The following is a 23,955-nucleotide window of genomic DNA, read 5'->3' as shown; positions in this document are numbered from 1 at the left end:
ATACGATACGTACATTAGGGCACACATTCTACAGGGGGACAATACTGCCTTTGTCTGCTTCACCTTGGAGAAGGTGTTCACTTCTTTATCTCAAAAGCACACCAAGGACTGAAACAGATCGTGGTGGCTTTGATTGACCTTCACGTCACTGCACAACACAATATTCATGGATTGAAAGTTAACATACACGTGAACCTTTTCTGATGTATTCTGATCACGACATGGTAACAAGTTTTTTGTGCGATTATTTTCCCAAACTGTATGGCATTGATGGCATTTGAATTTTGATGATACACTGTATTTGTATTGGGTTGTTCTTCTATTGCTGCGTTGGCTGTGTAATCAATTGTATTGTAGGCTTTTTTAGAGGACATTTCAATTGCCTTTCTTTCCCCAGGTGTCCTCCAGGGTTCAGTGCTTGGGCCTCTACTTATCACCCTTTACATCCTCCCACTTGGTAACGTTGCTAGATTTCCACTATAACGCTGAAAATGGCCAGATTTACATTGCCACCAAATCTTTCACCACAGTAAGAATTGCCTCAATGTAATAAAATCCTGAATGCAAAGATTTGTCTTCAATTCAACTTTGACAACACTGACACTATCATCATATGAATGTCTCACAAAAAACAAATTTAACCACACCTCACATAACTTCACACTTTCCCTGTTCCCACACATTCGCAACTTTAGTGTCATTTTTGACCGCAACGTGCCATTTGAGCCACATGTCAGCCAAGTAACCAAAAGTGCCTTCTTTCATCTAAAAAAAGCATAGCCTGCCCCCACCCCCCCACCCCTCCCCAACCCCCCGCCCCTCACCTTCTATATCACGGAAACTAATACATGCATTCATCTCATCCAGAGTAGATTATTGCAGCAACTTGCTATACGGTTCATCCAGTCCTGCAGTAAACCGAAGAGCTCATTCAAAACTCAGCCGCCCGTCTCGTTACCCAGTCCCGTTCCCACGACCGCATCACTCCCGTCCTCCGAAACCTCCACTGGCTCCCAATTCCTCAACATTTGAACTTGAACTCCATTTGGTTAAACAAACAGTCCCATTCCCAGTATAGTTTAAGATACAGTATATCAACCAGCACTACTAATTCTGAAGGCCCTGAAGATTGAAAATGGAGCACACAGAGGTGGTAAATCTGATTAGAGACACACACAAAACAACAACAAAAAACTATAAGCACTTAAAAATTGATTGGAATAAACGGAAGTGAGTGAATGAAATGACCTGGATGAATGAGAATATTCACTGGCATCCTTCCCCAATCAAACTTCAATGACATTGTAGTTTTGCACCCATTTTTGCACATTTAAAACAATCGTTCAAGTCATTCTCATGGTATTTCCGTGCAAAACTACAAACTGGACAATACATTATGTTCTAGAAACAAAACGTATGTCAGTGTGTGTGCGTGCGCGAGCGTTTGATTGCGTGCGCGCGTACAAGACCCACAATGCCCCGCGCGCAGCCAAGATGGAAGAACCCAGCAGCTGCAGGAGAACAATGTTTTGCCTCTAGATTTTTGGGGGAAAACGGACGCCGAGAGTCAACGACGCCGGCCCGAACGAGCGGCTCGTGGTGGTCAGGCGCCGGTAAGAGACGCCGGTAGGGTTTTAAAAAAAAATTAAAGTCTAGTTCAAAGCGGCTCCGTCCGGGAAAAGTTGAAACTTCTCGTGCGGGACAGACAACAAAAGCTGGCCGCCGCCGCTAGGTTAGCATTGCTAAGCTAATGGGACCGAGCATCATTGTTCGCTCCGGACTTTTGTTGTGGGTCATACCCCTGTTGGCTGCTCCATCATCGCCTATGCTCATTTCGGTGTCCGCTGGGACCGAGTCGCCGGCTCTCACCAAAACCGTAAATATGAATGATCAATTGTGATATATTTTTTATACATTTAATTTAAAAAAAAGTCGCTGCTCGTTCGTCCTTGTGTTTTTTTTTTTTTTTTTTTTTTTTTGTCCTCGAACGTCCTCCAAAATCAACAAATGTAACTGAAAAGATAACTATTAGACAGACACGTTATTAAAGCTCATGGGCATTGCTCGTTTTTTGGGGGAGGGCTGGGGTTTCTGGAGGTTTTGAGTGCCGTGGCGAGGCTGATGTGCGGTGCTCAAATGCGTGGCCACATTAATTATTGTCCCGGATCACAAAGAACAAGACGCGAGATGGTTAGCATAATGTTAGCCTCCTAGCTCATTGCCTCCGCCGAGCAGCGTGATGAAGCCTGGGCGAAAGTACCACAGTCCATTTCATTTAGACTTTTAATAACCCTGAAAGTGCGTAATAAGATTTAATAAATGGGAGGACTGGATTATTCATCATGAGCTGTGGACGGGACCACCAGGGTTTTGCAAACTGTGGTTTGGAGGCAAAGATTGGGTCTCAAGTAAATTTCTATTTGAGCAGAGTAGAATGCTGTGATTGTTCTTAATGGTTTTCCTTTGATTTTGTTATATTTGTGGTCTATTAGTGTTTTTCATAGAAATACTTACTGTAATTACAACTTCATTATTGTTTTTGTGTATGTTAGTAGTAAGAGACCGCGGCACATTCCAATTTTGTACGAATTTTGGGTTACATTGTTGCCATACGAATGGAATTTTGTGGTAAAATGATTATCCCAACGTAACGGGTACAATGAAATGTTATGTCAAAACATTGGTAGTAACTAAACGCTACCCTATACTGTACTCATTATTCACCATTGAAATCCACTTATTGAAATTAGCATTTACCACCAATGATTTGTATTCGGACACAATCTATAGTAGCATGTCGCACCACTGATGTGATGTGTGTATTCTGTGTAATCACACCAGCACTCATTGGCATATAATCCTCATGCAAATAGGATGACTGGATCAGACACAAACCGTAGCGCAGATTAACATTCGATGGGAAACGGAATAATCGCAGCGTCCCGCCAGACAGGAAGCTCTTGCGTTTGTCCCTTTGCCAGACTGCAGCCCTTTTGTTGACCCACAAATCATCACGTTTAATCCATCTGAAGCCTCTTTTGCGCAGCGATCCCACAAAATTGCAGCATCAGTAAAGAGCAGGCGTTTATCCGTCTTTTTCTTTTTTTTTTTTAAAGCACAGAACTCTGGAACACCTGATCATGCTGCAATTTTCACATCAACAGAAGCCTCTTTTGCACGCAGATCATGCAAAATTGCGGCATCAAATCACAGCCAGGCTAAGTGATGCTCCTCACAGTTTCTGACATGAGCTTCAAAAGTCAATAAATCAAAGAAATGTGAAACTAAAAACAAATGGTAAATAAGTGATGTTGTTATATATTGTAGTGGCTACACAATGACACTGACGGCGCATCATTGGATGTGGCAACTCTATTTGCATGTGGAAGTCATATGGCAACACTGCGAAGACAAACAACGAAGATTGACTTATTGCTCATCTTTCAAAATACCAAATTCTTCAACGGCATACACTCATACATTACACACATATAATGTCCCCCCTCTGTTACGGCCATGCTATCAACTCAGAATGCAGAAAATGACTGGGTCACAGGGAGGAAAACAATGGGAGAATGTACCATTGTCAACCATTATCCTCGAGATCAATGACTGCAAACCGCTGCAGAAAATGATACAATTTCACTCAAATGGCGCAAAAATTATTGATAATTCAGTACAAATAATGTACCTTTGTCTGTCTATGCCAGCAGCATATAGAAGTGTGTGTCTTACTTCAATTTCAGCAAGTATAACTAAACAGGCCCAGTAAATTTGTGAGTGCATTGGCGCAAGATCATCGTTATTTCAGTATTTACAGTATACTTTTTGTAGCATTTTATATTTGGCAATGGTCCTGAGAATTTCTAATGTAAAATACAATGGAACCCCGATAGAACGAACTTACGGGGGGTATTTGGCTATAGCATTATATTGAAGCACTTTCTTTTTTTTTTAGGCAACCCATGCACCCATATTACAGTACAAAATAGTTTTGTAGGTTTTTTTTTCATGGCCTAGAATTCCCAATACAGTATGTTATTGTAAATAAATACTGAAAAAAGTTTGAAAATATTTGAAGGTTTCACATTTTATCCACACTTACCACGCTGGTGTGTTTGGTCATGGTGACATTGTTGACGTACAGTACTCATCATAGGCTAGTTGCTTTCATGAGCCGTGAGAAGTTAATGTGCTTCCAAATCCGTTGCAAATGGTTTAACCAAAAAAAAAAAAAAAAAAAAACTGTACTCAAAATAGCATGTTACAGACTCCAGAGACTTGTTTTGTATTCCTCAGAGTTAACACTGCCGCCTTGACACACTCTCTGCGTTGCGCTCTTCGCACAATAGACAGTAGATGTAACCATCATGACATGGCCGCCATGCCAATGCCAATGGCTGCCACATAGGCATGTAAGGCACTTCTTTTGGAATTGGATCTGTTACCCGGAAATACGTTACTCCCATTCTCTGCCTGCATTGCAACAGAGCGCCAGTAAACAACAGCGGCCAATTCTGGAACTAACAGATGTGTGTGAAGCACTAGCATGGATTATTTCTTATTTGTACTAATTAGGGCTGCACAATGAATACAATTTTAATCGTGATTGCGGTTTTGGCTACCTGATCATCGGTGATTTTTTTTTACATTTAAAATGCGGGCATCCATTTGCAGCAGTGCCTGCAACCAAGTCAGCCAGCCACTAGAGGGCGAATACATGGTTAAGGCTTTATTAAGCTCCGGCACTGCACGCTGGTGCCAACTTCAAAATAAAAGCCTAAAACAGCATTGATGTACAATGCAGTAATATATGAAGCTTTTATTTTGAAGTTGGCCCTCGCAGCACGTTGGAAGAAAGGCTACATGTCACGTCATTAACAATTGTTGTAGCGGCTGCCTTGACTGCAACTTTTTGGCTGGCCTGACCGCAATGAAAAAATGCCGGGAGTAACTAAAGAGGGGAATCACAACTGACATTTGCAGTTTTGCAACTGATATTTGCAGTTTTTGACCGGGCACAACTGACCAAATGGTGAAGCAGAATAACGGAGACGTACTACCGGGTGATTGAAAAGTAACTCCCTATTTTTAAGTACTTGTAATTTATTTCTGAACTATAATGCTTACAAGAAATGAACATGAGAAGAATGTGTATTGCATGGAGTTTTATTTAAAATTCGATATGGGAGCCAGCATTAGCCACCAGTTTCTCAACCTGCCTGGGAACCGCATTAACTGATTTCACAAGGAACTCTTGTGGGATGGAAGACATAACTTCTCGTATTTGCCCTTCAAGTTCTTCCAAAGTCGTTGGTTTGGTCAAATAGACTCGCTCCTTTAATCATAGAACATACACAAAAAAATTGAGAAAAATATTACAACATATTAATAAATTATGAGTATTTTATAATAGGGAGTTACTTTTCAATTACCCTGTATATTGACAACGGGAAGTTTTAAGTGAAAAGTCGCTGCTTGCAGCCTAATGTTATTGCCCTCTATGCATTAACTGTATTTGCTTCCATTACGTTGCAATTCGTGCACTTTGTAATAGCACACATATTAGTTAAGGCCTCTTTATACTCCCGTGCTCTCGCGGCCGACAATGCCCGCATTGCATCACGTGACCGACGAATTGGCCCGCGCAGCCCCTCTGCGTAGCTTGACGCACACACGGCAAAAATTGTTGCTGCACGTTCGAACGCCGTGGAGATCATCGCTCGTGATTGGTCCGTTTTAGTCACATGCTGTGATGACGTACTCAGTGTGCCCCTTGGTTCTACATACCATCTACGTCCCCGCCTTCTTGATCGATCTTGCAGCATAATTAAACGTATCATCTGGTCATCTAGGTCCGTTTGTTCTAGCAGACGCTGTTCCACGGTCGCCATTGTTGTTGCTTTGTTCCTTGTTACAGAAAGGACAGTAAAAACGGCTACTGGAAATGGCCCAAAACAAATGCAGAGGAAACTCCACCATGTGGTGTCCTAGCCAATACCAGCCGTAGCGACACGACCGACTTGGAGGTGAACTGCAGTACATTTTCAAAACTGGGCGCGTGGGTTGCGCTCGAGTATAAAGGCAAACTACACACGGGACAGCCACAGTGACATCAGTGCGGTTGCTGTCCGCCCGAGTATAAAGAAGCATTTAGCCCTTGCTAAGGTTGAATTTTTGGCATATATTTATTTATTTATTTTTTTTCTATCATCTATCATTCATTCTTATTTAAAGATTCGTTTCAAACTGTTACATATTGTTTGTTAAAAAGTAGTGCAATAAAAATAGGTTTTTCCCGAATCAGAATCATCTTTATTTGCCAAGTATGTCCTAAAAAATACACAAGGAATTTGTCTCCGGTAGTTGGAGCCGCTCTAGTACGACAACAGACAGTCAATTTACAGAACACTTGGAGACAGAAAGACATTGACAAAAAAAAAAAAAAAAACAGTCACTGAGCAGTAAAGGGTTGCTAGTTATCTGGTAATGCCGGCATATTATTATTATTATTATTTTTTGACAATTGTGCAAAAAGATGCAGAGTCCTCTAGCACTTCGAGCAGTTCGAATGACGAATATTGCAATAGTCCGGTGCAATGACCATTGTGCAAAGGGCGCCGAGACTTCAAGGAGTGTATGCGGTTTAAAGTGACGAGTAGTGCGATAATCTGGGACAATGTCGGTTGTGCAAATGTTACAGATACTCCTCAATCAGTGTGCAAATGGAGCAGATGCTACTCTGGCATGAGTGGCCAGTATATGCAAATAGTGCAGCATGGCGAGACAGCTACAGTGAGTGCACGAGTAATACATAATTGGCCCCACAGAAATGTGACAACGAACTCAAGTCAAAAAATTGCCAGCATGTTGTAATGGAATTGTAGGTCAGGTGTTTAAGAAGTTGATCGCAAGAGGGAAGAAGCTGTTGGAATGTCTACTAGTTCTAGTTTGCATTGGTCGGTAGCGCCTACCTGAGGGAAGGAGTTGGAAGAGCTGGTGACCGGGATGCGCAGGGTCCGAGAGGATTTTGCATGCCCTTGTCTTAGTTCTGGCAGCGTGCAAGTCCTCAATGGTGGGTAGGGGGGGGACCGACAATCCTTTCAGCAGTTTTGATTGTCCGTTGCAGTCGGAGTTTGTCCTTTTTTGTAGCAGCACCAAACCAGACTGTGATGGAAGAACACAGGACTGATTCGATGACCGCTGTGTAGAACTGTCTCAGCAGCTCCGGTGGCAGGCCGTGCTTTCTCAGAAGCTGCAGGAAGTACATCCTCACGTGGAATAACCGTGATTACTTATCATGAATACAATATTGATAAACACAAGAGTGATTATTTGGGGCATAATCGTGCAGCCCTGGTACAAATCATTATTGATTATTGCATTGATTGTCGTTTTTCCCGGCAGGATGACACTGACTAGTACATCGTAGGTTTTCCCCACCCACTCGCCAGCATGAGCATCATTCAAGACAAGCTAGGCAACGACTTCCTGCGCCCCAACGGCGGCATGGACGCCAACTTTGGCGCGGGCATGATCATGTTCAGCCACCTGCCGCCCGTCACCAGCTTCACCCGGCTGCATTCAGTGGGGCCGCAGGAGATGATCCTGAAGAAGGAGAGGGACTCGCCCGACTGCAGTGGTGGCGGCATGTCAGGAGCGGGCGACTACGTCCATGCCCTCGGCATCAAGCAGGAGAAGGTGTCTGAGCATGACTACCGCCTCCCGCTGTACCCGGGTGCACTGGTCAAGAGCCCCGAGCTACTGGAGGTCACCGTCAGTAACCAGAACCTGCTGGTGCATGAAGTCAACATGGCCAACGTGAGTACCGCTCTGGTCTGTCCGATTAAGTCGGGCGTTACCTTCAGTCTGAAATCGGAGCTTTCTTCTCACCAGTTAACCATTGTTCTAAATGTCCTTAAATGTTTTGTCCATCTGTATATTGACCTGCCTGTCTATCTACCTATCTGTCCATGTATTTATCTAGCGGGCCGGCTGTCTAGCTATCTCGCTCTTACCTACCTGCCTGTCTGTCTAGCTCCCTAATTTTCTAGCTCTATTTTCCTGCCTATCCATCAGTATATTTATACGTATCTACATTTAGCTAGTTCTCCAGCTACCTGCCTGTCTGCCTGCTTGTTTGTCTCGCCATCTGTCCAGTAAGCTGCTTGGGGTCCATCTGCCTATCTACCTACCTATATGTTTAACTACCTTTTCTACCTGCCTATGTACAGTGGGGAATGAAAGTATTTAGTCAGCCACTAATTGTGCAAGTTATCCCTTGTAAAAAGATGAGAGAAGCCTGTCATTTTCATCATTAGTATATGAGAGACAAAATGAGAAAAGAAATCCAGAAAATTACATTGTCTGATTTTTAAAGAATTTATTAGCAAATATAGTATTTGGTCAATAACAAAAGTTCATCTAAATACTTTATGTACCCTTTGTTGGCAATGACAGAGGTCAAATGTTTTCTGTAAGTCTTCACAAGGTTTTCACACGCTGTTGCTGGTATTTTGGCCCATTCCTCCATGCAGATCTCCTCTAGAGCAGTGATGTTTTGGGGCTGTCGCTGGGCAACACAGACTTTCATCCATCCATCCATCCATCCATCCATTTTCTGAGCCGCTTCTCCGGTCCTCAGAACTGTGAGGCAGTAACCAGTCGGTCACCGTGCCGCCCACAGACTTTCAACTCCCTCTAAATATTTTCTATGGCGTTGAGATCTGGAGACTGGTTAGGGCACTCCAGGACCTTGAAATGCTTCTTACGAAGCCGGCGTTGCCCGGGCGGTGTGTTTGGGATCATTGTCATGCTGAAAGACCCAGCCACGTTTCATCTCCAATGCCCTTGCTGATGGAAGGAGGTTTTCACTCAAAATCTCAGCATTTGTTCTCCTCCAAACACGTCAAGTTTGAGTTTTTACCAAAAAGTTCTATTTTGGTTTCATCTGACATTCTCCCAATCATCTTCTGGATCATCCAAATGCTCTCTAGAAAACTTCAGACGGGCCTGGACATGTACTGGCTTAAGCGGGGGGACGTATGGCACTGCAGGATTTGAGTCCCTGGCGGCGTAGTGTGTTACTGATGATAGCCTTTGTTACTTTGGTCCCAGCTTTCTGCAGGTCATTCACTAGGTCCTCCGGTGTGCTTCTGGGATTTTTGCTCACCGTTCTTGTGATCATTTTGACCCCACGGGGTGAGATCTTGCATGGAGCCCCAGATCGAGGGAGATTGTCAGTGACTATACTATACTGTATCTGTATAGGTCTGTCTGTTTGTTTGTCTGTCTGTCAGTCTACTTACATGGATATAAAAAGTCTACACACCTCTGTTCCAATGCCAGGTTTATGTGATATGAAAAAAGACCAAGATAAATAATTTCAAAACTTTTGACATCATTAATCATAATTATAACCTGTTCATCGCAAATGAAAATAAATATATCTCTTTAGGAGAAAAAAAATACAATAACCTGGTTGCATAAATATGCACTTTTTTGCAGCACCTTTAGCTTATAGTGAAGTACTTATTCTTTTTTTGTAGGAGTCTAATAGTGTGGATCAGCTTGATGTGGCAATAATTGCACTCTCTCTTTGCAAAAACACTCCAAATCTGTCAGATTGTGAGGTCATCTCTTGTGTACAGCCCTCTTCAGATCACCCCACAGATGTGCGATGGAAATGTTCATAATTCCCTCGACCTTGTCTCAGGCTCCAGTTGCAGTTCAAGAAAATAAGCCTTCAAGCATGATGCTCACACCCCCATGCTTTCACCGCGCGCCGAACGCCTACCTACAGTATGGTGTTCTTTTGGTGATGAGCAGTGTTTTTTGCGCCAAACATACCCTTTGGACTTAATGACCAAAAAGTTCAACCTTCGTTTTATTGGACCATAAACTATTTCCCACATACGTTTTGGAGATTTCAAGTGTTGATTTTGCCAAATATACCCGGGCGTAGATGCATTTTTTATTTATTTTTTTTGTAAGATAAGGTGGACCCTGCCCCACTGCCCAGACATATGAAGAAGATGGGAGATTGTTGTCATATACAGTGGGTACGGAAAGTTTTCAGACCCCCTTAAAATTTTCACTCTTTGTTATATTGCAGCCATTTGCTAAAATCATTTAAGTTCATTTTGTTTCCCACCTTAATGTACACACAACACCCCATATTGTCAGAAAAAAAAAAACAGAATTGTTGAAATTTTTGCAGTCAGTACTCACCCAAAATTTCTGCAGCTCCTTCAATGTTGTTGTCGGGACTTTTGACAGTCTCCCTGACCAGTTTTCGTCTCTTTTTTTTTTTTTTTGGGAGGGACGTCAAGTTTTTGGTAATGTCACTGTTGTACCATATTTTTTCCACCTGATGAATGTTGTCGCTGTGTTCCATTTTATATTTAGCTCCTTGGAAATTCTTTTGTACCCTTCTGACTGATTTCTTTGAACATTGAGATCCCGCTGATGCCGTAGAACCTCTTTGTGGACCAAGATGTGACTACAAAAATGACAGGAAAAGCCTAATAGAACATCAGAACCTTATGTGGGGTTAATCAGAGGCACTGGTGGAAGGTGTGTGCCGACTCCCATTTAGGGAGTTCAGTCATTTAGTTAAAAATACCTCTCCCTAAAGCAGTCTAAAATTACCAATAATAGACAACTAGTACTGCAGCTGAGTAAATAAACCAACCACTTTAAGAGGAAACACAATGTGTGACTACGATTCGTAACTATTAATTCCCATAATCCACTCCCTCTCTTGATCACTCATTTTTGGCATCTGTGACTCACTACACACTCACTGGCACCACATTATGTACGCCATAAATACATTAGGTTGTGTATGTTGTGGCTGGCGAGAGAACACAAAAAATGCAGACTGTAGAGGCTCTTGTATCATCCATCCATCCATCCCTTTTCTGAGCCGCTTCTCCTCACTAGGGTGCTGGAGCCTATCCCAGCTGTCATCGGGCAGGAGGTGGGGTACACCCTGAACTGGTTGCCAGCCAATCGCAGGGCACATAGAAACAAACAACCATTCGCATTCACATTCACACCTATGGGCAATTTAGAGTCTCCAATTAATGCATGTTTTTGGGATGTGAGAGAAGACCCACGCAGGCACGGGGAGAACATGCAAACTCCACACAGGCGGGGCCGGGGATTGAACTCGGGTCCTCAGAACTGTGAGGCTGACGCTCTAACCAGTCGGCCGCCGCTCTTGTATCATAATAGCTATAATGGCGTAAATCTACTGAATGCATGCAAAATAGAAACGAGCCTTATCTCACCTCATTCTTTCTCAACCCTCCTCCCAGTGGGTGAATGATGTCACGGTGTTGAGTGAATGAAAACGCCTCGACCCGGCACAGCTGTCTTGTCGGTGCTCACACACTTCATTTGCGACGTCTTTTGTGCGCACACTTGTGACAATGTGGGCAGCCTCCTGAGGTTAAGCCAATGTGAAATGTCGTCTGCACATTTACATATAAGTAAATATCAATCAATAAATAAAGATATAAATGTATTTGTCTTTCATACTTGTGGTAGTTTAGTAAAGGAACTAATTGAAGTGTTCAAGTCCTCACAGATGTTTTTAATTATTTTATGGTGTCTGATGTTTATGTCTTTGCTTGCAGTCTGATTCAAAAAGCCCTCGTGGTGAATTGTAGGTCACTTATCCACAGGAGGGCTGTAAATTTAGGCCGTTGTTGAGCTAACTCGCGCATACAACGCACTGAATGCATCTTGTGTGTCTGTGTTTTGTTTTTGTTCACTTTTTATATAATCAACTCAATTGTTTCATTTTAAGATAGGATGTATTTGTAAAAGCAATCTAATATAGACAAAGACCTACTGAAAGGGGGGTAAAAAGGTAGAGAATAGTTATCTTACAACAGTAAAGCATTTATTTATTTATTTTGGGGATAAGCAGCAGTAATCATATGACAATTAAGCTGGTCATCTTTTTTTTTTGGAGAAAAGTAGAAATCTTAAAATGAGAAGGTTTTCAAAAAAATTTCTTTAAAAAAAAAAAAAATCTTATTTTTAGGAAAAAAGTAATCTTAAGAGTAAAAAAGTATTTTTTTTATGGAGGAAAAAAGGCCTTTTATTATGGCAAAGGTAATCAAACGAAGGAGGGTATATTTCAAGAGGGGAAGTTAGAATCTCATGAGAATTATTATTATTATTTGTATTTATTTTTATTTGAAAGAAAAAGCAGTAATCTTTCAAGTAAGATACATATTTCTTATAGCAAAAAATCTAGTATTAGGTAGACTCTACACCGATTTTATCGACCTGAGCGGTATCGGCCGATAATTAGCATTTTATGCTGATCGGCTTGAATGTCCTAATTCGCCGATCGCTCCGCAAAAGACATTTGCTCCGCGTCGCCATCGTGCACAGTATATTTGAATCCAAAAGTTTATCTTTAGCCTTGTCACGTGTCTTTTGACGTAGTACTGTAAATTTCTGACAGCCAATGAAGTTATTTAAAAAAAAAAATAATAATAAAAAATCAGCAGCAGTGTGGGACAGACAACAGGATTTTTCAGGATTGCACTATGTTAGACTACTGCAATAAAATCTTGTATTCCGATAGCACCGCATCCCGTTTTTTTACGATCATTGCGCTTTATCTTGTCAACTCAAATGCGACCGGATACACTCGTTACCGTGGCGACGACAACAAGAGTGGATCGCGCTGACTGTATAATAAGGACAAAATGGGGGAAAACGTGTGTGGGGGGTCACCGGTGCTCAGGACAGGAGAGGACGTGCGGTTAAGGATTGCTTGAGGTATGTTCACATACTTTCAATACAATACAACTCGCAAGCAGGCAACAAAACGTTATGTAGCCTCGCAAGCGACTGCTAGCACTGACGGTTGTACGTAAACATGCCGCTGTTCTGTCGAATCGTGCTCTAAGGTTTCGGTGTGGGTGAAGTAATTTAATTACAGTAAGTTACCGCCCATTATTTCTGTCATGTTGTAATGTTGGTTTGACCTGACTGATTAGAATACACGATCTGAGAGCAGTGATTTCCAACCTTTATGGAGCCAAGGAACACATTTTACAATTGAAAAAGCTCATGGCAGACCAACCAACAAAATGTCACAAAAAGTGGATACATTAATTACTGTATTTACTTCCTGCCATCTAATAGAAGACCATTCATTTGTTCTGTCTGTCACTATGCCTCACTGGCATAAATAGAGGAACAAAGATACATTCCTTATTGTAAATATATTTTTTTGAGCAATTAAGTACACAAGTGTATACAGTAAATGAACAGGTCATTTAAATGGACACATTCCTCCATCTTGTGATCTGATTGGTTATCGTTTTTTTAAACTCTGTGATCGGCCCCAAAAAATCCTGATAATGTAAAGCCTAGTATTAGGAGAATTTCACTTTAAATTCAGTTAAAATGTTAGTTTTTCCCTCGTTAAATTTTGACTTTAATCTCATTTTATGATTTAAAAAAAAAAAAAAAATATATTCTCTAAAGTATTCTGACTTTGTTCTCACGAAAAATCACAAACGTCACGCCGACGTTTTTTGGAGACTGCTCCGTCGTTGAATGAAACACTAAGTATGTGTGTTGCGTCTGGCTCTCACGCCGTCCTCCTTTGTCATCCTGGCAGCTGCCGAGTCAGTTAGGAAAGGAGCCTGCTGGGAAGAAAGGTCGTAGGTCAAACGGTGATGGACAAGAAGGCCGGCCAAGGAAGAAGCGGAGCGAGGCGAAGGTTTGACACGCTTAGGTTTTACAATGAATTAAATCTAAATAAATTCTGATGCCTGTTTACATCCCATGTAAAAATGTCATGCATTGTTGTTTAAGTCACATTAAACAGAAAATAATGCAATTTTTTTCCAGCCTGTTGTGACAGGCTGGAAAATAACTGTTAGCTGAACTGTCAGTCTCCGCCCTGTTGTTTTTTGTGAATGACTCGTCCTAAATCATTGTGGCAGCGCTGTGCTCAAAATTAGCCAACTGTCAGTGAGGAACACTGCACTTTGAGTCCAATGCAGTCAAGTGGCAGGAACAACAGAGAGAGTCATTCTCATGGTTCATTACTGACAGCGGTTGACCTACATTGTTTGCATTGAGAAAAATCTTTTTGCCCCATAAGACATCGATCCATCCATTTTATGTACCGTTTATCCTCACTGGGGCGTGCCGGAGCCTATCCCAGCTATCTTCAGGCGAGAGGTGGGGTACACCCTGAACTGGTCGCCAGCCAATCGCAGGGCACATAGAAACAAACAACAAGTCGTGTAATAGAAATAATCCATTTCAGGGTCACTGGCCATTATAAAACATTTCATTGTGTTTTCGGTCAGATTTTCACATTCTTGGTAGGAGTGTAAAAAATAATTAACCTGTTAATTTTTAAGATAAAAAAAAGCAAAACTCATGCTCCCACATCTTTGACTTTGAGTCAGTCGGGGGTGGGGTTCCAGTCCAGTTACATAAAAAATGACTGATTGCCTTTTGCAATAGGAATCAAAAATTGGTTCTCTCGTGAGGCCTCTCTTCCGCTCACCTTTATTCGATGTGCCTCTCAAGAGGTGGCAGTTTCTAAAAAGTGGGGATTCCATAATCGTACGGAAGGTATTTTGCAAAATCAGGTCAAATATATTCTTTTTTACAGAACCTTTTTTTTAATTATTATAATTGTTTTTGTTTTATTGTTGTAACTGAATTAGTTTTGGATCAACTTGAATGCAAAAGGACCCCTGTAAATATTCCCAATGGTAGTCGACAGTTTCCTAGGTCACTCTGATACTGTATCTTGTCAGGTATGCAAAAACTGCATTAGGCCTGCCGCACACTGTGCGATGCGGTCAAACCCGATTGGACCGGACCATTGCATAAAAATGAGTTGTCAACTCACATTTAGCGATTGGATATATGGACGCCCTGAACAGCGAGCCTGTATAAGCATTTGATGCTTTATATACAGTATATTGTACTTGATCACATTTCTTAAACCATAAAAAGATAGATTAATTGTTAAGGAAGACGTCTGTTGACAAATAGAGTTGACGTGGGTGAGAGGAAAAGCGAGTACGGCGCGTGTACATTTTTGGCCACAAGCTTTGCTTTTTCATCCACAGGCACATTAGAAGTTATTAATATAATTAAATAGTGTTGTAAAACACAATATTTTATGCTTTGTATGGCTTTGGGACGGCATGGCTTGCTTAAAACCTGTAAATGTATTATTTCGCGTGAGTGTATTTTTCTCAAGTGAAAACGTATGTGCATTGTGATTGGCTGAAATCAGTGACGGTGTGTGCCGGAGATTTAAAATTTTGAATCATGGCAAAACCAGCGGCAGACTGATTGGCCACTCATGAAAACAGTTGCCAAACCACACGTACTAGCGACAGTTCAGTCAGGTTCAGCCGTGTCGCTCGGTGCAGCCTTTAAGGGTCTCATATTTTGCCTATTTGGACCTCCATAGTGACTCTCTCACATGGACTTAGTATAAAAGTGTCAATTTGATTTAAAAAAAAAAAAAACCAAAAAAAAAAAAACCTTGGTTTTGTCATATGCGTGTCCAGAAAACCCCCCTCTGACAGCTACTTCTGTTTGACCCAGTTTTGTATCTTCTTGGGCTAAGCCTGCCCCCTTTCCGCTGATTGCTTGCCTTTATGTAGATGACCCACTAGCGAGAAGATGCGTGTTTGTTATGTTGATGGCGCTGGCTCGGGGGCGGTAAGGGAAGGCGGAGATCTTCGCTAGTGACGTAGATAAGCTTGAGAAATTCGAATGACCTGATTTCAGGCCTCTCTGCAGAAAAACATCTGAAACTCGTGAATGTATTGAGGATTTTAATTCATATTTCACATGTTTACTGAGGCACTATGGAGACAATATTACATCCAAAATACTAGAAAACTTTGTTGGCCAAAATATGTCCCCTTTAAGCTTTGCGATTCCTTGGCATGCTTTGAGAAGTAAGTCTCCTACCGCCCCCCTTAAGGATACATAATAGGCAGGTCTACATTGGACTTGCTGTGTCTTCTGTCCAAAGAAAATATTAAAGAGTTAAAGCAAACAAAGCCATTTGTATTATTTCTTTCCCTCACCCAAAGAGACTCAATGAAGAGTTGGATCGATAAGCCGTATTGATTAATACAATCAGAATTGTTAAATTCTTATCAATTGCTTTCCACCGGCAGAGTGACAGTAAGTGAGTGAGAGAGACATGACATCTGTAAAGTCCAAGTTCAGTTCTATACAGTATGGAATCATTTGGACTAATTAAAACTCACATTCTATTGCGATATAGATTTAAAGTAAGTGTATTTATTTGTGTGTGTAAATGTATTCAATTTCTAGTCATGGTTACGTCACACCTTTCTCCTCTTACCCATCACTGGTGACTTTCTGCAATACATTGTAGAAAAAAAAAACCTCATCAAAAACCCAAAGAAAAAGCTTTGCAAAACTGACTTGTAATGCTCAATGAACTGAGGTTTAATGGCAGATGTATAACGCTAGTGTCGCTGATTATATATTTGAATGTTGTTTATAGTCCATGATGGATGGAGATAGGGGCAGCATGTCGCCGGGGAACAAACCTCACATCTGCGAGCACTGCAACGCCGCCTTCAGGAGCTCTTATCACCTGCGTAGACACGTCCTCATTCACACTGGTAACGCACACATTATTATACATAGAACTGAACTACATAGAGCTGTCTCTAATATTTTGGCTGTAAACGTCATGAGAAACTCAAACTATCTGGTCTAAATGCTTGTCTTTTTAGGGGAGCGACCGTTCATATGCAGCCAGTGTAACATGAGTTTCATCCAGAAGTACCTCCTGCAGCGGCATGAGAAAATCCACAGTGGTGAGTCATACGCACTGACCATATACTGTCCATATACTTCCTGTCTAAACTCTTGTTTGTTGATGTCAGGAGAGAAGCCATTCAGCTGCGATCAGTGCAACATGCGCTTCATCCAGAAGTACCACATGGAGAGACACAAGCGCACACACAGTGGAGAGAAGCCCTACAGATGTGAGAACTGCCAACAGGTGCAACATTTTTTCTTTTTCACTGTCGTTGTTGGGTTGCGGAATGAAAGAAACTTAATGTGGAAAGGTTTTTACCTTGGGGGGGTGGGGGGGACTTGAAACCCTAACCCTGTCTTCAAACCTTAATTTAAAACCCTGGCCTGAAATTCAAACCCTTGTTTTGAAACCCCAACCTTAGCTTCAAACCTCAATTCTAATTCCCACCCTTTGCTTAAAAACTTAAGTTGAAACCATAATTAGAGACCCTTGCCTCGGCTTGGACCCGGACCGATGCTAGAAACCATAACCCAATTTGAAATCATTGCCACACAGTGTACACTGGGATGTAAAATAAAGTGCAGTGATGTTAATGGGTGTTGTAGTGGGTATAGCTAGCTGAAATGTAATAACAATAATTTGTGCCCATGGGTTATAAATAACATAGCATGTTTTTTGGTCCCACTCAGTTTTTTTCCAGGACAGACCGACTGCTGAAGCACAAGCGGACGTGCGGAGACGCCCTGAGGAAAGTTCTGGATCCTAGCATGCTGGACATGGGTTGTGTTGACATGAGCGGCTATGGAATCACCCATGGAAACGCGGCAGCGGGCAGTGGAAGAAAAAAAGGCAGGTCCAAAAATCCTGGCGAAGGAGGCACTCGGAAGAAGAAGAAGGGGGACGCTGGGTTGAGAGTACCTCACATTCCCACAACTGTCAGTGGAGCCTACAGCGTCCACGATTACTCAGTGGAGAATGAAACCGTGTCGTCGTCCACAGAGCCGGGTCCCAGCATGCAACACCAGAGCCGTGCCCCCAAGATGCCGTTCAAGAAGGCCCATCGAAAAGGTCCGGAAAAGGGCGTGAAGGTGGATTCGATGGAGCACAGTGTGGATCCCATGCCGACAAATGGTGGCAAAGTGGGAAACAACAACTACGACGACGCCATGCAGTTCCTCAAAAAGCGGCGCTACCTCCATAACGTCACGTCTTCAACAGGAAGTGGCGGCACCGAGTACGACTTGCTGTCCCCGCATCCGACAGTCATCCAGATGACGGACGCTGACTCGGGTCTGGACAAGTCATCCGGCATTCCGGATGAGGTGCTCCAGAGCCTGCTGGAGCACTACACGCACAAGCCCGACACCTCGCACCACCACGACATCCATTTTGATCTGGGCGACCACCATGTGGAGGAGCTCCAGCCCGCCTCGGCCGAAGACCTGGACGCCAGTCCGTCCGGCGACAAGGGTGTCATGATGAACGAGTACTCACGCTTCCTTCTGCAGGCTCTGGAGCGCACCAGCCATAGTGCCGGCTTCCCCCTGGCCACCCAGTCTTCCGGACCCTTCCTTTACTCCGAGTGCGGCTTCGGGTCATCGGGGGCGACCGACTCCTCACCCCAGCACGTCTTCCACCTCCTGGATGCCACTCACCACCACCAGCTCACCCCTTCGCAGGAGCTCAACGCCTCCGCCACACCGCCATCATCATCATCATCATCCTACCAGATCAGCCCGGCGGACCTCAGCGGCCACAAAGAGGGGCCACCTGCCAAGAACGGTGCCACTGTTATATTCCCGATGGCCTCCAAAGCCGCACCCTACCAGATAGAGCATTTTGCACAGGCCTTCGGCTCGCAGTTCAAATCCGAAGAACGGATAAGGACCCCCGTGTCCGACTTCTCAGGGTACAGCAGCTTGCTGGCCGACGTCGGCGAGCCCGCGAGCTCCGTCTCCAAAACACCAACCAGCCAAAGCTTCAGATGAGACCACGCCTCAAAGTTAAAACCTATTTTATTTGATTTATTTTTTATTTTTTTAATTATTCTGATGCCATGTTTGTGCCCACTCCTCTTTCACACCAGACAATTTCATGTAAATGTCATTTATTTTTATTTATGGAATACAACCGTGACAGTGCTTTTGAGTAAGTGTAGTATTATTTTTATGATATTAATATGAATATTTTCCACCAGCCGGCTGACTTGGTGTTAAATAATAATAATAATAATGGTGGCAGGGAATATTAGCCCAGGATTGAGAATGCAAAAAAAAAAAAAAATTTTAAAAAAAGACGACAAAGTATTACTCAGGAAACAGGACGTTGCTGACATGCTGAATGAGTGTGAACACTGAAAACACTTTCTCTTAGGCAATATAGAGATTATGCTGTCTTTTCTTGACCATACTTAAATATGATCTATTGATATATATTTATAAGAACATATATATTATGATACAGATTTAATCACGGTGGCCATCAAGAAACAAGGACTGTTTCTAAGGTTTTTTTAAGGGCAAAAGTGACGTCATTTGTTTTTTTTTTTTTGACCAGTAGGGGTTGGTATTGGACAGCAATTGGAAAAGCCTTTCTTTGACTTTTTGATTATCTGCCCTATTCTTCCTCTTCATTTCCCCTCTACCAAGTAGTGTAAGGGCCACACTGACCACAACAAAATGATAAATCTATGGGAATTAAGTCAGAATAATAACAAAAATTACAATTTGGAGGTTTGGGGGGGGTCTTGAGAATGAAGACGTGTTTTAATTGAACGAATATTAAACATCTTGTCACTCAAGATGTGACAATTACGGTACCACCACTTGTGACTTTGTTCTTGTCAAACTTATCCATTCTCTCCAAATTCTCCAGATTTTTTCTTTGCATAATATGCTGTAATTTTTCTTGTAAAACTGCAAGTCGTAAATGTTTTTCTTCGGTTTATTCTTGTACAATTGTAACCTTTTTTCTTGAAACATTTCTGCATCCTTGTGGAAAAAATAATGTTCTTGTAACTTTGTTCATGTAAAATTGAAACTTGTGGTATGTCTATCCTGTGAAATTCCAACTGCTTTAGCAAACTATGAATGGAGATTTTGTCTTAATATTCCACTGATATTGGATTTTTTCCCCATAATAATCTGTGATTTGTTTTAAAAAAAAATCTCACAAAAGTACGGCTTTAATATAATATGTTATTCTTTAACATTTAGAGCGCTTCTCGTAAATTACGTTTGAAATGTACAATAACTGACGTCTGTCAACTTTCAGACTTTCCCTTGAAAGAGTAAGATTTGCCTATTTTCACTTCGAATGACCTGTTTCTCATTATAAGACTTTCTCCTTTGAACATGGTGGTGGTGTGGCCCTCATATTCTGGTCGTCTTTCTAGAAATCCAATGAGCACTTTGAGCCGTTTTGCATCAAGTCAAACGTTTTTGTAGTTTTGAATGTTATGACGGATTACGCTTCGGTTCGGTATTTGGGAGGGTCAAATGTTTTTGTTGTTGTTTTTTTTTGTTGTTGTTGTTTTTAAATCGTATTTTTTCTCTTTCGTGCGGGAGGATTTATGTCAGGGTGATTTGGGGTGGGAATTTTAATTGGGATAATGTAAATGTGATTCCGACCCTTACATGTTTTAGTTAGCCAATTTGCTCTTCTGATTTGGTGTTTGTGAGTTGAGTTGCTAAAACAGGCGGCCCTGCGCTAAAACAAAACAAACAAACAAAAAGGACAGTACTGGTATGCATTTCAGATTTGTCCCGGTAGATAAATTGGCTTGGTTAGTAAATATTAAATGTAATTTCTAAATGTATTTATGCTTGGGATTTTTTTTAAATTGTAAAAAGTCTTCCATTGATTGACGTTGGCTGAGAATTTTCCTCATATACCTCATATCTATATCAATTGTATCTTGAGAGATGTGGGGATAGCACATCTCATTGTTTACAAGCCTTCATTTTAACACTACTTTTTAAAATGTGACTCATTTTTGTAGGCCTATTTTACAACCGCCAAATGTCATAGCTTATGATGTCACCATTTTTCATTTTTATTTAAAGTACTTGTGACTCGCTTCACTAAAACTGCCTGTCCAATGAATTTAAAAGTGATTAGGGAGAAAACAATAAAAAACTGTCATGAAAAAAAAGCTCGAAATGTGTTTGTCTTTATTATGAGCCTCTGAACTTTCAGTAACTGAATGCCTTTGACTGTAAAAGATGGGTTCTGACCTGGTGAATGAGAGCAAAAAAAAACCCCATGATATAAATTTAGCTATGTAGGATATAAAAATCCACAAAACTGTGATGCGAGAGACGACATTACTGTTAAGATAGAACATAAATGACACATAAATGCCTAAAACAATACATAACAGAGCAGTGATTCTCAACTGGTGTGAAAAGCAATAGCCTTTGACAGTACAGCAAACTCATTTAAAACAGCATCTAAAAATATATATGCTGTACGTTTATTCCTAAAAAAAAAAAAAAAAAATCTTTTTTGTTCTTAACTTCTATGAAAGCGGGCCGTGACTTTCGCAACAACAGGAATGTGGATCCCAGGGTGACAACAGTTGGGAAACGCTGACAGAGGGTTTGATAAATTACATGCAGGGAGTGTTTGTTCCTTGTAAAAAAAAAAAAAAAAAATGTTTTTTTAAATCTTAATCTAATCTAAATTTAGCCACAGTGGAGGCAAACATCTCTTCAGATTCAACACAAAGGGAAAAAGTTCAAGTATGTAATTTCTTAAATTACATAAATATAAAACACCTGGATAGTGTTATTTCTTTGGCCTTCCATCCAACAAAAAACTTTTGTTGAAATCTTGATGACTTACGTTTAACGCTGCTTAATATGTTGGAAATGAAAGAACATATTCTTTTATATATATTTGCTGTCCAACGAACAGTTTTGTATCTCTAGTTTTGTGTTTTCATTAGAAAAAATTTAAAAGCCTATCCTGTATCTCCAAATGTATTTGTATCTTTTGATCCTAAACATGAAAGTAACACATTTTTCAGAACTTCTGTAAATACGGAAAGGGAAGTGCTCATTCCCATGTGTACTACTTGTCTGAGCTAACATGTCATCAGGCATTACGTGACTCTTATTTGCCACGATGATCATGATTATTACTGTGTTGGTTTTAACAAGCGGCACGGTGGACGACTGGTTAGAGCGTCAGCATCACTGTTCTGAGGACCCGGGTTCAATCCCCGGCCCCGCCTGTGTGGAGTTTGCGTGTTCTCCCCGTTCCTGCGTGGGTTTTCTCTGGGCACTCCGGTTTCCTCAAAATGAACAAAAGACTCATACAAGTGAGGCATAAAAACTGGAGCAGGAAAGTGACGGCGTGGAGATAATACATCTATGACTGTCATTAACACTTCACTCTTTGACATGCGAGAATTGTTTTCATTCAAAACCATTGTAATTTTATTTTTAACTTCAAACTTTGTAATGCCATGCGTAAATAGCTTCTTCCCACATTCCCAAAAGACAATTCTTAGGTTAATTGAGGACTCTTAATCAGAGGTCACCAACATGGTACCCGGGGGCACCAGGTAGCCCCCAAGGGCCACGTGAGTAGCCTCAAGAAGTGCCGAAGTGATCATTTGAAAATGTAAACACTTAAGAGAGATTGACAGAAATAAATTATTGCATATTGTATCATGTATTATTATATCTGTTCCCCGCTTTGCTAAATCAATGTTGATCATTTTAGGAAATCATTAACATGATCAGTGTGTGTGTTTGGCATTAATTAATAATAATAACATATAATTCAAGGTAATTTGTGCAAATTTGTTGTTTCAGGAGTGTGTATCAAACTGGTATCTGCATTAATCCAAACCCAGAGGTGGGTAGAGTAGCCAAATATTGTACTCAAGTAAGAGTACTGTTACTTTAGAATAATATGACTCAAGTAAAAGTCATCCAAATATTGACTTGAGTAAATATTAAGTAAGAAAGTCCGTCCGTCCGTCCGTTTTCTGAGCCGCTTCTCCTCACTAGGGTCGCGGGCGTGCCGGAGCCTATCCCAGCTGTCATCGGGCAAGAGGCGGGGCACACCCTGAACTGGGTGCCAGCCAATCACAGGGCACATATAAGCAAACAACCGTTCACACTCACAGTCATGCCTACGGGCAATTTAGAGTCTCCAATTCATGGATGTTTTTGGGTTGTGGGAGGAAACCGGAGTGCCCGGAGAAAACCCACGCAGGCACGGGGAGAACATGCAAACTCCACACAGGCGGGGGGGGGATTGAACCCGGGTCCTCAGAACTGTGAGGCTGACTCTCTAACCAGTCGTCCACCGTGCCGCCAAGTATGAAAGTACTCAATGAAAAAAACTACTCAAGACTAACTCGTAACTTCTGATTTAAAAAAATTAATAAAAAATCAGAACATGAATATCTGTTAATAAGCAATGTTGTCTCTATGAATAAATGAGACACTGTTAAGAGGTGAATGGTTTAAGTTCGTGGGCCACTTTGGCTTGACAGCAGGAGGGGACAGTCCTGGTTGCCGGTGGTTGCTAAGGCCATGACGACGGCGACAACAACAACAAAGGAAATTGAAAAATGGCGGATGCTCGCCACATGTGTGCCCGAGATAAGCGTGAGGTGAGCAACATGTCGTGAGGCCTTCATTTCACAGGAACAGGTTCCATATGGAAACCTGAATTTCTCTGATGCTGGAACTCCAGAGTTAAAACATGCACACTCATTACGATACTTCCTGAATGTTGGATCCACTTTAAAAAAAAATTATTATGTTATTGTATATAAACATTTAATGAAGGTAATCATTATAGAAAAAAATAATAACTATATACTAATTATTATTGTAATGAATATATTAAAACATATACACAATACTTGAGTCATAAATAAATTACAAGTATATATTCATTTTATTTATGAAACCTGTTTATGTAACTTGTAAATTTTCAGATTTAATTTTTGGAAAATACATGTTAAATTATATTTATAATTTTTTAATGAACTCAAAATTATTAGTAAACTACACAGCTGCTTAACAAATATAACGTTTTAAATTTTTAAATCATATTTTAATTATAAATATGATAGTAATAATTACCTTTTGGTATATATATATATATAT

The 23,955-nt window shown here is 41.3% G+C and overlaps 1 protein-coding gene across 1 annotated transcript; it reads left to right on the top strand.

Annotated features, from left to right (window-relative positions):
- Positions 1 to 1,495: 1,495 nt before the first annotated feature.
- On the top strand, positions 1,496 to 20,959 carry znf281a (zinc finger protein 281a). Its single transcript, XM_061701024.1, has 7 exons — positions 1,496 to 1,613; positions 7,408 to 7,821; positions 13,655 to 13,756; positions 16,559 to 16,679; positions 16,794 to 16,877; positions 16,947 to 17,065; positions 17,512 to 20,959. The coding sequence occupies exons 2-7, from the start codon at positions 7,456 to 7,458 to the stop codon at positions 18,808 to 18,810; spliced, it is 2,091 nt and encodes a 696-aa protein (XP_061557008.1). The 5' UTR covers positions 1,496 to 1,613; positions 7,408 to 7,455; the 3' UTR covers positions 18,811 to 20,959.
- Positions 20,960 to 23,955: the final 2,996 nt, after the last annotated feature.

Source organism: Phycodurus eques, chromosome 16, assembly GCF_024500275.1.
Source record: "Phycodurus eques isolate BA_2022a chromosome 16, UOR_Pequ_1.1, whole genome shotgun sequence".
Lineage (NCBI taxonomy): Eukaryota > Metazoa > Chordata > Actinopteri > Syngnathiformes > Syngnathidae > Phycodurus > Phycodurus eques.
Note: the sequence above shows the minus strand (reverse complement) of the source record. Positions and strands in the feature narration are given on the sequence as shown.

What these genes read in the sequence shown, in the direction of transcription:
- znf281a (XM_061701024.1), top strand. Translation starts at nt 7,456, where the DNA reads ATGAGCATCATTCAAGACAAGCTAGGCAACGACTTCCTGCGCCCCAAC. An exon ending in ACACGTCCTCATTCACACTG is followed by an intron (nt 16,680 to 16,793) that starts GTAACGCACACA and finishes TTGTCTTTTTAG; the next exon opens with GGGAGCGACCGTTCATATGC. An exon ending in GCATGAGAAAATCCACAGTG is followed by an intron (nt 16,878 to 16,946) that starts GTGAGTCATACG and finishes TGTTGATGTCAG; the next exon opens with GAGAGAAGCCATTCAGCTGC.